The sequence below is a fragment of the Triticum aestivum genome, chromosome 2B (genome assembly GCF_018294505.1).
Source record: "Triticum aestivum cultivar Chinese Spring chromosome 2B, IWGSC CS RefSeq v2.1, whole genome shotgun sequence".
Taxonomy (NCBI): Eukaryota; Viridiplantae; Streptophyta; class Magnoliopsida; order Poales; family Poaceae; genus Triticum; species Triticum aestivum.
The window spans coordinates 160579236-160593774 of NC_057798.1; the positions used below are offsets into that span (position 1 = coordinate 160579236).

Below are 14539 nucleotides of genomic sequence, written 5' to 3' on the forward strand. Positions count from 1 at the left end.
CGAGTCCGATCTTTTTAGTGTACGGAATGTTTAGAGTGCGTGCCATCTTTTCAAACCTTTCATGCCTCTTTGGTGTGGCAGACCAATAAGCAACACTATCACGGAATCTTTCTATACCTTCTTTCAAGACACTCATTCCATCTTGAACAATCAAATTTAATATATGTGCACAACAACGCATATGGACCAACTTGCCTTCGAATATAAGAGAGTTAGAATCCAACTTATCTTCCATATTCCAAGTAGCTTTATCATTTGCTGTGCAATTGTCAAGAGTCACTGTAGATATCTTCCTCTCAAGATGCCACTCGGCGAGGACTTGATGTAGTGCTTCACACATAACTTCAGAGTTATGAGGGCATGGCACATACATGAACCAAGAACATATATATAAATCAGTTTCAAACAGCGAGTAGATAAAAAAGTTTCAGATTTACAAGTAGATAAAATAGTTTTTACCTTAAGAGAAAACTATTTAATTCCCGTCTTCATCAATGAAATGTGCAGTAACAACCATATAGACTTTCTTTTGATGTCCAGCAGTCCACAAGTCACAACCACTCGATGATTGAATTTTGCAAAAAATACTGGATCATAGTGTTCTTTTGCGTTCGACGGAGACCAATTATATCATTCTTGATTGTATTTCTATTGACCATCTTGAATATAGGTTGTAAGGATGCACAAAAAGATATGAAACTAGCATGGTAAATCATGGGCAAAGGGTACTCATGCACACATATCATGATAGCAAGTTCTTTCCTAGCAACATTTTGGTCGAACACATAGTTCTCTAAATTGACTTTACCAGCATCACGTTTTGTCAACCTCATTTTTTGTTGTTTTGAATCTACGGATTTCTTAGCATCACACGTTTCCAAATGAGACCTTAAATGTGATGTCCCATGAGATTGTTCCCCACTAAGTTTCTTGTGACTGAACGCACATTCAACTTTCAATTTCCCATCAACAATTACTTCCTGAAAATCATTGCAAACCACAGATCTATGTTTTCTCTTAGAACCAGATTGTGTACCAACATTTAGTACCACACTTTCAGTACCATTACCTTGTTGTATTGCTGACATATATATTGTGATTTTAGGGCAAGCCTTGGTGGTATTTGCTTCATAAACTATTGTGATTTTAGGGCATACCCTTTCGATTTTAACTATGTTTGGGCCTAGGGCCTCATTCAGCTATTTGGGCCTAGAACATTTTTAACAGGTCCTTTTGGGTTTCTTTGCCGGATTTGAGAACCTTCAAGAAGGTTCTTTCCGGATCTTTGATAGGTTTTATTTTTATTTTTACTTTCTACTCGTTACTTTTTCTTTCAAAGAACTTCATCATTTTTAGAAAATGTTAGATGTTTTTAGAAATATTCACATTTATTTTTTCATGTTTTTTTAAAGATTGAACTTTTTAAAAAATTCCATATTTTTACAAACTTTCTAAATTTGTATTAAAATGACAAAATATTTTAAACATATCTGCGCTATTTTCCAGAAGAATCACTTTCCAAATGTTCACATTTTTTTTAAATGTTAAGGTATTTTCCAAATATAAGTTCTCAATTTTTTGAAAAACATAAGTTCTAAAAGATATTTTTTAGCTATTCTGTAAAACAAACAAAAATACCACTAGAAAACTGATCAGGGAAAAAGATTTTTTTAGACAACCTCACAAAGCTTTATTGCATCGTCACAATGTTTACAGGAACAAAAAAAAGGTCTGCGGGTTGACCTACAACCCCCGAACATGATTTGCAAGATTGTTTCTTTTAGAAAAGGAGGATCTACCCCGGCCTCTGCATCTGGACGATGCATGTAGCCATATTATTAACTATTCACAAGGACCATACAAGGTGATACATCAACAAGCCTGAAGCCACCATCTTGGCAACGTTGTTGCTACTCCTATCCCCTCGATGAAGGCGTGCCAAATGTCCTAGCCTAATACCAAACAGACATCGCACCAAAGCGTAACATCTAAAGTCAGGTGTCCCATCCAAGCCACTACCTGGATTGGGTCCCACACTGGTCTGGCACACTCCTAGTGAGCACCGCACGCTACAAGGGCCGTCACCTCCATCTTCCCTCAGTCCATCCTCTGAGCAGAACTGATGCACCGACCTTGCCGGGCCTCTCTGCCATCAACACCACCATGACACCAGACAACTTCCTCCTCCTACGCGAGTCCATATCCAATACGCGCCCATCACTGAACCTCCGCGGCGACATGCCGCTAGGATCCACCATCGGCCTTGCGGTAGATGTAACACCACTCCTCCTCTTGTCCCCTCCAGCCAACATGTGCTCCAAAACGATGCCCCCAGGAGGGACAACGACATTGAAGGTGACATCATCGTCTGATCTGGTAGACCCAGATCTAGGGTTTCCCCGTAGCATCACGAGTGAAGTGCCATGACCTACAACAACGATGCCTCAAGAAGGGAACGACGTCATAGATGCCGCCATCGTTTGCCGTGACCGTAGTCGGTGCGATTTTCACCAGAAATCACGGCCCCCCGATCTCGCAGCTGACTGAAACCGAACGGAGCTTCGCCGTGAAGACCAAAGCCATTGTCGGCATGCCGGCAGGGAGCCTCCAGCCGCCCCTCACCGGTCCTCCACGCGCCACCGGTTGCCACGCCGGGGCGGACCTGGATGGACGCCAGATCCACGACTTTCGTCGCTCATCTCCAGGCATAGACCCACCGAGGGGAAGAGCACCATGTTGGACATGGATCTGGCCTCCGCCGCATAGGCTAGGGACACTACCCTACCTACTGCTCGCGGATCCAACACCGGAGTCACCCCTGTCGCCTCCAGGTGATCCCGCAGCCCCCGCCGTGTCCGGCCCTCCACGCCCAGGATGAGGCACCGCAGCACCCTGCCGGATCTGCCCGCGCGCCGCCGCCGCTCGAGAACGCCCGCCCGCGCCGAGCCCTCGCGCGGGGAGGAGATGGGGCCCGCCGCCGCCATCACCTATCGGGCTTTGCCCGGCGGCGCGGACCGGCGGTGGCAAGGGGAGAAGAGGGGCGGGGGACCTGAGGCGCCGGCGGCCAGGGTTGCCCCCTCGGTCACTCGCGGGGGAGCGAAGCGAGATGGTTACGAGAGCTTCTTAAAAATTGGGGGAGAATTTCACTACACGAGCCCCCCTCCCCAAATTAAAATATTTTAAAATGTGAATGTTTTCTACGTGACAATTTTTTTGAACTTGTGAATATTTTCTTTAAATGCAAATACTTTTTCAATTTGTGAACTTTTTATAAATCGAACAATTATTCAAATATGTGAATGTTCTCTTGAAAGCTCGCATATTTTCCCAATTTTTGAATTTTTTTCTGAAAGCATGAACTTTTATTCATATTTCTGAAAATATTTTGAGGAACATGAATATCTTTCAAATTGTGAATGCTTTAGAAAACAGGTTTTTTTTCTAATTTGCGAACATTTTCTGAAACCACATTTTTTTCAAAATTTGAACATTTCTGGTTATGCGACTATTTTCCAAATTTGCTAATATTTTTTGAAAAAAAGAAGATTTTACAAATGAAAACACAAACATTTTAAAATTGGGGAATATTTTTAAAATTTGAACATTTAAAAAAATTGTGACATACTTAGGTAACTATTTTGGTTTAACTATAGATAGTGACTATTTTTTGTTATTTACACTCACAAATAGGATACATTATACATCAATAATTTTACAAGCTTATCTAGTGCATAACATATACTAAAATCCAGTCAAATAATACAAAATTGTGTTATACTTAACACCATACATATTTTCTACATCTCTAGAGTCTTGAGGATCATGGGAAGCCCAAACTTGGGCCGCAATGTGATCACGTCCATTGGGGCATGGACATACTTAGGTGATAGGGAAAACGAGAACCTTTGAAGAATCACGGCGATCACAGCCTTGGCCTCTATCATTGCAAAGTTCTGCCCAATGCACGACCTCGGCCCACTGGAGAAAGATAACAAGGCATTGGGGTGTTTTCCGGCCCTCGTCACTCCATTCTCGAACCTCATGGGCTTGAATTCGTTGGCATCTTCTCCCCATACCTCCTTGTCACGATGTATCATCGCGATGGGGATCGTCAAGACCGTGCCTTCAGGCACTTTGATGCCACCAACCTCGAGATCCAAACCCGCCTTCCTCTGAATGAGCGACACAGGAGCGTATAACCTGAGAGTTTCTAGTAGGAACATGTTGACCAAGTGCAGTTTGTTGAGCATGTCACCGGTGGGAACCTCACTGCCACACTCTCTTAGTATCTCCTCCCTGAGCTTCTCCTGCCACTCAGGGTGCGTGCTCAGCAAGAACATGGTCCATGTGAGCAGGTGAGAGCTAGTGTCATGCCCGGCAAAGAAGAAGGTCTTGCACTCATCTATGATCTCGTCCATGCTCAAAATCGGATTATGCCCACCCTCTACCGCGCATGCCTCCAACATAAGCCCAAGCAGGTCGTTGCCGTAGCCCATGGTTTCTTTGGTGGCAAGACGGCTTTCGATGATGTTCATCAGCATGGTCCTCACTTCCTTGTCAAGCTTCCATATCTTGAGGTTCTTTTCAGTTGGAAGGTACCTGAATGCTGGGATTTGCACGTTGAATACAGTGGAGAAGGCAAGAAACTGGAGCTCCCTCTGCGCGAGGAAGACCTTCTTCCCCTGTTCGTAGCTGCTTCCGAATGCCGTGTGAGAGATGACATCCGCAGTCAGCTCCTCGAACTGGTGGCTCAGCTCAATCTCCACGCTGCCCCCCTTCTCCATCTTTGCCTTCCACTCCGACATCATTGACCCGGCACAGTCGGACATGGTCACCGTCATCATCTGTCGTAAAGATAACAGTTAGCGGAAGTCACACGCATCGCGCACACTTAAAATCGAATAGTAAAAAACACGCAGACGTCAACGCGTGTGGCGCTGGAGCTGGACACGTACCTTGAGCTTGTCCATGTTGAAGGCCGGGTGGACGACCTTGCGGTGGCGCTTCCAGTCGTCGCCGTCGGTGAGCACGAGCCCCTTGCCGAGCAGCCGGGCGATGTGCGGGTTCCCGAGGTTCTTGGGGTACAGCCCGCCGCGGTCGGAGAGCACCTGCTTCACCGTGTTCACGTCGGCCACGCACAGGCTCGGCCTGGCCCCGAACCAGTACAGGAACGTGCGACCTGCAGAGCAGAACACAACGTAAGAACAGGAAGGAAGAAGATAGACGCGCGGCCGGCATCGAATTACGGAAGCAATTGCAGTGTCTCTGAGTTACGTACCGTGGATGGGGATCCATTTGTGGAAGTGGGGTTGGACCATGGGGACGAAGTCGTGGTTGCCGACGTCCAGCGCGGCGCCGGCGGTGTCGGCGCGGAGCCGCTTGATCTCGGCGAGGTTGCCGGCGAGGAACCTGTAGCCCGGCCCGCCGACGCCCTGCGCGCGGAGCTGCCGGGTGATGGCCCGCGGCCTCCACACGAGGTACACCAGCGCGTTGAACGCCCACGAGGCCAGCACCGCCGCCACGGCGGCCGCCACCATCCAGACGAGACCCATGGTGGACCGGTGGTCACTCAGGATTCAGGATAAGGGTGAAAATATCAGCGACCTGTATTGTACGCCTCTGCCTCTGGTACTGCTTGTGGGTTTGATGAGACCGGGAAATGTTTGTGGGTTTCCGTTGCGAGACTCGGGTCGGGGGAGGTGGGTATTTATATGGCCTTTGTGGCTGCGTTTCGACCATGCCTTTCTGGTCGCCTGGTTGCTGGCTACGCGCCTGTGACCCACCGCCACCGGGGTAGAGAAGGCAGAGGAGAGGCGTTTCGTCGCGGTGAGATCAGCCGTGATGCGCACCAACTAGACTATAGATGGTCCACAGCTCGTGGGAACGTGTGGTCTGCCGGGAAGCCGTCGTACGCATGGTGCTGCTGGTCGACATGGACGGGATATTCGCACGGGGCTGGCTTCTAGACAAAACTTCTTTTATCTTGATTTGAAAAGATAACGACACGTGGATTGATATATACTCTTTCCGTTTTAAAATAGATGACACAACTTTGTACTAACTTTATGATCAATGGTGCTTTCGAGCACACAACAGAACAGCAGAGGCTGTCGACACAGACATGGCTAGATTGAGCGCCTGATTTATCCCAATTGACTTCCCTTCCTCGCCAAGAATCTAACTCCTTATCAAACATGGTCCTTCTAGAACGGGCAAATTTGATAATTTTGATCTGTGGACGAAATCAATTCACATAATGAACTGGTCGTGAAACTATTTCACATCCCTGACCCTTTTGTGTAGCGCCCACGACGCTGGCGCCACACCCTACGGTGCAGCGCCTAGCAAGCGGACGTTGCACGCCAGTCCACCGTGGCAGCCCTGGGCCCGCACCCAGTTGTGCAACGCCTCGGTGCTAGGCGCCACACAATGTGCAGCGCCTAGCCGTCGGGCGCCACACATTTAATGTGCAGCGCCTAGCGCTTGGGCGCTGCACTGTGACTTATCCGGCTGCCCCCCCCCCCCCTCCCCCACTCCCCCACATCACACACTCTCCCACCCCCAACCCGAGCTTTGCCCCCTCTTCCACTCTCTCCCCCTCTCAAATCCTCTTCCAAATCTTGCAAATCTGAAGAATTTGTCTGTGGATTTCGAAGTCAAACCCTCCCTCAAGGTAATCTTCTCTGATCCCCTTGTTTTGATCCAAGTAATGTTATCAAATTGCTCATTCGTTGCTAGTTTGGGGAAACCCTAGTTTTGTTTGGATCTAGAGATTTGCATGGAGATGTGAGATGTTTGTTTGCCAATTTCCTATGATTAGGCTTTGTTAGTATGTTAGGGTTATTCTTATGGGTGTTCTTATGTTGGTGCTGGGGTTAGGTTTAGGGCTAGGGTTATGCTTTTGGTTAGGGTTATGGTTAGGGTTAGGGTTGTTGTTTCATATATATATATTAGGGTTTGTATCCTTGGATTAGTACTCATGGAAGCAATGTTACCTTGTGTTCTTTGAATGCTTATATTGATGGAAAGAACATGTGTGTTTGTTCATCATGGGGACAAAGACGCCTTCTTGTAAGGCAATATTGAACCGGACCCGGATGAGTTTGACATGGTGTTTGATAGTAGTCCTAGCTATGCGGAGCTCTTGCAACAAGTTAGGAAAGATTTGAATTGGATGGACCCTAATGATATCGTTGAGTTGGAAGGAAGGCATAATGTTGGTTTTGAAATGCACATCCGTTGGAAGACAATGCGTGTCAACTCGGAGCAACATTGGGTTGCATACAAGGAGACGGTGGCCAAATCACTAGACAAGGCTCTTGAGTTATTTGCAACGAAGAAGGTTGATTCAAGGTTGCATTTGGACTTGAACCAGAGCCCCTCCCCTTCGGTTGCTAGTAGCCCCCCACCCTTGAAGCGAGATGAAATTGTTGAACCTCTTTTGACCCAAGAAGTGAGGCCAATATTGAGCCCTTTACAAGCAACCAAGATGAAGCTTTGCAAGAGGAGAATGATGAGTATGCGGATGATGACAATGAAGTTGATCTCCATGACAACAATGTGGGTGATCTCGACAGATATCATTTGCAAGAGACAATGGACCATTCCATCCCTTTTTCCCATGCATATGCATCGGACTCGGATGACGATGGTCCCGATGAACAAGTTGATGCGGAGGGGTTCACGGTGAAGGAGGCCGAAGCTTTCGAGAAGGTATTCGGTCATGATCATCGGACTACATTGTTCAAGGATGTTAGTCTCGCGGATGAAGCCGTGGTAGATGGTGTCCAATGTATATCTGTTGGGGTTAGGCCAAGCTCTCACCATGATTTGGGAGATGACAAGAACCGGATTGCAAAAGGGTCTAAGTTCGAAACCTTCTTGGAATTGAAGATGTGGCTCGACAACTACTTGGTTACGCATTATCGTCCACACAAGGTGGTGCACCCGGACGTCGATGTGCGCTACATGGTTGCATGTGCATGTGAAGATGAAATATGTCCGTGGATTGTGCGTGCAAGACCATGGAAAGGAGGTCCCACTTGGCACGTAGTGAGTTGTGTGCCAACTCACATGTGCCAAGGCAAAAGGGTGGATGGCAAGATTGTGTCCCAAGACCACAAACAACTCACGTCCGAGTTCATCGCTTACAGGCTCTCCAACTCAATATCCACACTTCCAACAATGAGCATCCAACATGTCATTGACCTTGTGAAAGCCATCTTTCATTATAAGGTGAAGTACGGTAAGGCATGGAAGGCGAAGCAAGCCGCATTTAAGATGTTGTATGGTACTTGGGAGGAAGCATACAATTGAATCCCTAGGTTGTTGTTAGCCATGGCCACGACAAACCCGGGCATGGTTCATGTGGTCGAGCCTCATGGGCACCAAACAACGGTTCATGAAGGAAGGAAAGTCCGAGTATTTGGCCGTGCATTTTTGGCGTTCGAGCAATGCGTGAGGGCTTTCAAACACTGTAGGCCGGTCATCGCCATTGATGGCACATTCTTGATCGGACAATACAAGGGCACCTTGTTGGTTGCGATAGCAAGTGATGCCAATAACCGGGTGTTGCCATTGGCATTTGCTTTGGCTGAGGTGGAGAACAATGACAACTAGGAGTGGTTTTTGCGTCTTTTGAGGACGAAGGTGTTACCCGCTCAGAGGGAAATTTGTGTCATATCGGATCGGAATCAAGGTATTCTTAACGCGGTGGAGATTGACATTCCCAGGCATGCTCCGTTGCACCATCTATAGTGCATGAGGCACTTTTGTTCGAACTTCTATAGGGCATGTGGCCTTAAGGAGTTGGCCGATGATCTTCAAGATTGTTGTCTCGCTTTCTCCGACAAGCGCTTCACCACTTTGTACAACAAATTGCTTGCACACAAAAAACTTGATACCGGGGGTCAAGACTTTCTCAATGGGCACATTCAATACCGGAACAAGTGGGCACGTGCTTTTGATGAAGATGGCCAGAGATACGGTCAAATGACAAGCAATATGGCCGAATGCTTCAATAGGGTGCTCAAAGGTGCACGTGGATTACCCGTGACGGCAATAGTTCAATACACATTTGACAAGATGAATGCGTACTTTCTAAAGTACTCGATGGAAACGGATGCACAGATAGCGGGTGAGAACCCGCGCAAGTACAAGTACAATTTCCCACCCAAGGTTGATGAATGGTTCGTATTTCAATCACGGAAGGTGGACTCAGAAGAAGCTATATTATATGAAAATGAAGAGTGGAAGTACAAAGTGAAAGAGCCAGGAGGAACCACAAACGATGGCCGCCAACATGGAGGTCGTGCTTTCAAGGTGTCGTTAACACAATGTGATTGCTCTTGCGGGAGGCCATCGTTGCTTCATCTTCCATGCTCACACTTGTATACCACCAGTCGTGTTAGGAATGTGGACATCAATCACCCACGCACCATGAGGGAGTCGGAGTTCTCAATCATGACGGTCAAGAAAACATGGGCTCCCCGCTTTCACCCATATCTTGACCAATCACAATGGCCAGAGTACCATGGTGTTCAACTATGGCCGGATCCGGAGTTGAAGGTTTTTAAACGGGGTAGACGTAAGACAAAGCATCTTAGAGGCGACATGGACGGATGGGGCCATGGTGGCCGCCGTGAAGCGGGCAACGACCAATTCCAAGAGCCTCGTGAGAGCTCCCGTTGTGGGGAGTGCAAAGGTCATGGCCACAACAAAATAAAATGTACGAAACCAAGGAAAGGGTCCAAGAAAAATGATGCAAGCACAAGCCAACAAGGAGCTACAGAAGGAAGCCAACCAAGTGGTAGCCAACAAGTGCCAAGCCAACCAAGTGGTAGCCAACAAGTGCCAAGGCAACCAAGTGGTAGCCAACAAGTGCCAAGCCAACCAAGTGTTAGCCAAAGAGGATCTAGGCAACAAAGAGGTCGGCAACTAGGACTTACAAGAGGCCGTGGTGGTGGTAGAGCTCGTGGTGGTGGTCTTGGCCGTGGTGATGGTCTTGGCCGTGGTGATGGTCTTGGCCTTGGTGGTGGACTTGGCTGTGGTGATGGAGAGGGACAAGGTCGTTATAGAGGAATGTTTGGATACCTCGATGGACCATTTCCGTATGTTGCTGACTAACTATAATGTTCCATATGTTCTTCTTTTTCATATGTTCTTGTTGCACATGTTCTTCCATTTGTTTTTATTGTCTTTACTGACCATTATGTTTCACTCATTGCAGGTATGGCGGCTTCCCAACCCAACAAACCAACAATGAAGGAGGATGGCGAAGATGAGATGACGGGATGGTGGGAGAAGGCTGTGAAGAAGCTTAGAAATGAGGATGAAGCCGCACTAAAGAAGAAGAAGGAAGAGGAGCTTGAGAAGGAGAGGAAGGAAACAGAGAGAGCGACACGTGCGATGTGGGCTAGGGAGCAAGCGTTGGTGAGGAAATGTGAGGAGGCACAGAAGAAGCATCAAAAGGATTTTGAAGAAAGAACCATGAAACTTTGGGCATTAGCAGCTGAAAAAGAGGAGAGGAAGAACAAGATATTCATGGAGAGGGTGGTTAAGGAGGCTCACCTCATAAGGAAAAGGGAGGAGGAAGAGGAAGAAGAGAGGAAGAAGAAGAAGGGAAAGGGGCCTTGCTCTACGCAATAGAGCTATGTCATCTTCAACTTCAACTTGCTTGTGGATGATGATCGTGTTATCCTCTAAACTATGCTCTTCGATTTGGTTGTGAACTACTATGTGTAATGGCCTACTATGCCTCCTCCTCAATTTGGTTGTGAACTACTATGTGTCGTGAAGTACTATGTATTTCCTCCTAAATTTGGTTGTATGAACTACTCCTCAAGTTGAAGTACAGTGCAACACCTAGCACATGGGCATTGCACTGTCCAGTGTGGCGCCTACACGCTAGGCGCCACACAGGTCTGTAACTTGCAATACTTCTGTTGTTCTCTGGATAGCTACAGACCTGTGCAACGCCTAGCAAGCAGGTGCCATACTGGACATTGCAACGCCCAGGCGTTGCACTGTCTAGTGTGGCACCTGCATGCTAGGCATTGCACATGTCTGTAGCTATCCAGAGAACAACAGAAGTATTGCAAGTTACAGACCTGTGTGGCGCCTAGCGTGCAGGCGCCACACTAGACAGTGCACCGCCTAGCAGGTGGGCGTTGCACTGTCTAGTGTGGCGCCTGAAGGCTAGGCGCTTCATAGGTCTATAACTTGCAAATACTTCTGTTGCTCTCTGGATAGCTACAGACATGTCTGGCGACTAGCAAGCAGGCGCCACACTGGATAGTCCAACGCCTGCAGGCTAGGCGCTGCACTGTCCAGTGTGGCGCCTGCAGGCTAGGAGCCACACATGTCTGTAGCTATCCAGAGAGCAACAGCAGTGTTTGCAAGTTACAGACCTGTGTGGCGCCTAGACTGCAGGCGCCACACTGGACAGTGCAGCGCCTAGTCGTCAGGCGTTGCACTGTCCAGTGTGGCGCCTGCCTGCTAGGCGCCACACAGGTCTGTAGCTATCCCTGGTCACTTGTTGCTCTATGTTGCCCTACATAATTTTGCTCAAACTTGGCCATTTTAAATCATAGATAGTTGCATCATAGAATAAACAGTAATAGTAGCTTCAAGTTCAACATAGTGTGACCATCACGACAAGTTCAACATAGTGTGACTGAGGGAGTCCTGGATTAGGGGGTGTTCGGATGGCCGGACTATGACCTTTGGCCGGACTCCCGGACTATGAAGATACAAGGTTGAAGACTTCGTGTCCGGATAGGACTTTCCTTGGCATGGAAGGCAAGCTTGGAGATATGATATGAAGATCTCCTCCCATTGTAACCGACTCTGTGTAACCCTAGCCCTCTCCGGTGTCTATATAAACCGGAGAGTTTTAGTCCGTAGGACGAACAACAAGCATACCATAGGCTAGCTTCTAGGGTTTAGCCTCTCTGATCTCGTGGTAGATCAACTCTTGTACTACCCATATCATCAATATTAATCAAGCAGGAATAGGGTTTTATCTCCATCGAGAGGGCCCGAACCTGGGTAAAAACATCGTGTCCCTTGTCTCTTGTTACCATCCGCCTAGACGCACAGTTCGGGACCCCCTACCCGAGATCCGCCGGTTTTGACACCGACATTGGTGCTTTCATTGAGAGTTCCTCTATGTCGTCACCTTTAGACACGATGGCTTCTTCGATCATCAACCACGACGCGGTCCAGGGTGGGACTTTTCTCCCCGGACAGATCTTCGTATTCGGCGGCTTCACACTGCGGGCCAATTCGCTTGGCCATCTGGAGCAGATCGAAAGCTACGCCCCTGGCCATCAGGTCAGATTTGGAAGCTTAAACTACACGGCCGGCATCCGCAGGGACTTGATCTTCGATGAACTCGAGCCACGGTCGAGCGCGCCGCACTATCACGATGGGCATGATCTAGCTCTGCCACCGGACAGTGCCCAAAGCGCCGCTCAGGTGTCCGCTCCGACCATTAGCTCGAAGCCGACTGCGCCAGTCGGGGATGGACAGTTGGACGCCGCCCCAGGAGCCGCAATCTCTACGGCAATATAGCCGAATACCAGCCTAGTCCTTTGCGAGGCCTGTGACTCCAAGGTGTCGGACTCCTTTCCGGACTCCGAATCTCCCGCACCCCTTCCGATCGAACCCGATTGGGCTACGATCAGTGAGTTCACCGCTGCGGACGTCTTTCAGCACTCGCCCTTTGGCGATATCCTGAATTCACTAAAGTCTCTCTCTTTGTCAGGAGAGCCCTAGCCAGACTATGGTCAGCAAGGTTGGGATGCGGGCGATGAAGAAATTCGAAACCCACCCACCACCCACTTCGTAGCCATTGTCGACGACCTAACCGACATGCTCGACTTCGACTCCGACGACATCGACGGTATGGACGCCGATGAAGGAGACGACCAAGAACCAGCACCTATAGGGCACTGGAAAGCCACCTCGTCATATGACATATACATGATGGACACCCCCAAAGCAGGGGATGGCGATGAAAAAATGGAGGACGACCCCTCCAAGAAGCAACCCAAGCGTCGACGTCAGCGGCGCCGCTCTAAATTCCGCCAAAGCAAAAACGGCGAGTCCGGCACTGGAGACAACAACACCCCGGACAGTGCCAAAGACAACCCCCTCCAGCAGGATTCAGCGCAGGAGGACGGAGAAGCCAGCCCTCATGAGAGAGCGGCAGACAGGGAGGTCGAGGACGACAATTACATGCCTCCCTCAGAAGACGAGGCAAGCCTCGACGACGACGAATTTGTCGTGCCAGAGGATTCCGTCGAACAAGAGCGTTTCAAATGCAGGCTTATGGCCACGACAAGCAGCCTCAAGAAAAAACAGCAGCAGCTTAGAGCTGACCAAGACTTGCTAGCCGACAGATGGAATGAAGTCCTGGCGGCCGAAGAGTATAAACTCGAACACCCCTCCAAGACCTACCCAAAGCGCAGGCTGCTACCCCAACTAGAGGAGGAAGCAACTAAACCTACATCACCAGCGTATGATGCACCCGATCGGCCACCCCGTGGCCGCGACAGAGAGGCCTTTCGGCCCTCAACCCAAGCCGCACCCCGACGCCGCTCAAAAAATACCAGAGCGCGGGGAAACGCAATAGACCTGCGAGATATATTGTAGGATAAGGCAAGGCAAACAAGATCGATCTACGGATCGCGTGGGCGCCCCACGTCACGTGACGATAACCGTCACGCCGGATATGATAAATACGGCCAGGCCGAACACAACAGACAAAGCTCATCTGAGCTACGTCACGATATTGCCCAGTACAGGGGCGCCGCACACCCACTATGCTTCACAGGCGAAGTAATGGATCATCAAATCCCTGAGGGTTTTAAACCCGTAAACATCGAATCATACGATGGCACAACAGATCCCACGGTATGGATTGAGGATTATCTCCTTCATATCCACATGGCCCGTGGTGATGATCTACACGCCATCAAATACCTCCCGCTCAAGCTTAAAGGACCAGCTCGGCATTGGCTTAACAGCCTGCCAGCAGAGTCAATTAGTTGCTGGGAGGACCTGGAATCTGCGTTCCTTGACAACTTCCAGGGCACTTATGTGCGACCACCAGACGCCGATGACCTAAGCCACATAATCCAGCAGCCAGAGGAATCGGCCAGACAATTCTGGACACGGTTCCTAACCAAGAAAAATCAAATAGTCGACTGTCCGGACGCCGAGGCCCTTGCAGCCTTCAGGCACAACATCCGAGATGACTGGCTTGCCCGACACCTAGGACAGGAAAAGCCGAAATCTATGGTAGCCCTCACGACACTCATGACCCGCTTTTGCGCGGGAGAAGACAGCTGGCTAGCTCGTAGCAATAACATAAGCAAGAGCCCTGGCAATTCGGATACCAAGGACAACAATGGCAGGTCACGTCGCAACAAGCACAAGTGCCGCATTAACGGCGACAATACTGAGGATACGGCAGTTAATGCCGGATTTAGAGGCTCTAAACCAGGTCAGCGGAAGAAGCCATTCAAAAGAAACC

At 48.9% G+C, this 14539-nt stretch overlaps 1 protein-coding gene across 1 annotated transcript; it reads right to left on the bottom strand.

Moving 5' to 3' along the window:
* Positions 1–3636: 3636 nt before the first annotated feature.
* On the bottom strand, positions 3637–5667 carry LOC123044071 (cytochrome P450 709B1). Its single transcript, XM_044466709.1, has 3 exons — positions 5279–5667; positions 4956–5179; positions 3637–4844 (listed from the first exon to the last, which is right to left on the bottom strand). The coding sequence occupies exons 1-3, from the start codon at positions 5550–5552 to the stop codon at positions 3798–3800; spliced, it is 1545 nt and encodes a 514-aa protein (XP_044322644.1). The 5' UTR covers positions 5553–5667; the 3' UTR covers positions 3637–3797.
* Between the last annotated feature and the right edge of the window lie 8872 nt (positions 5668–14539).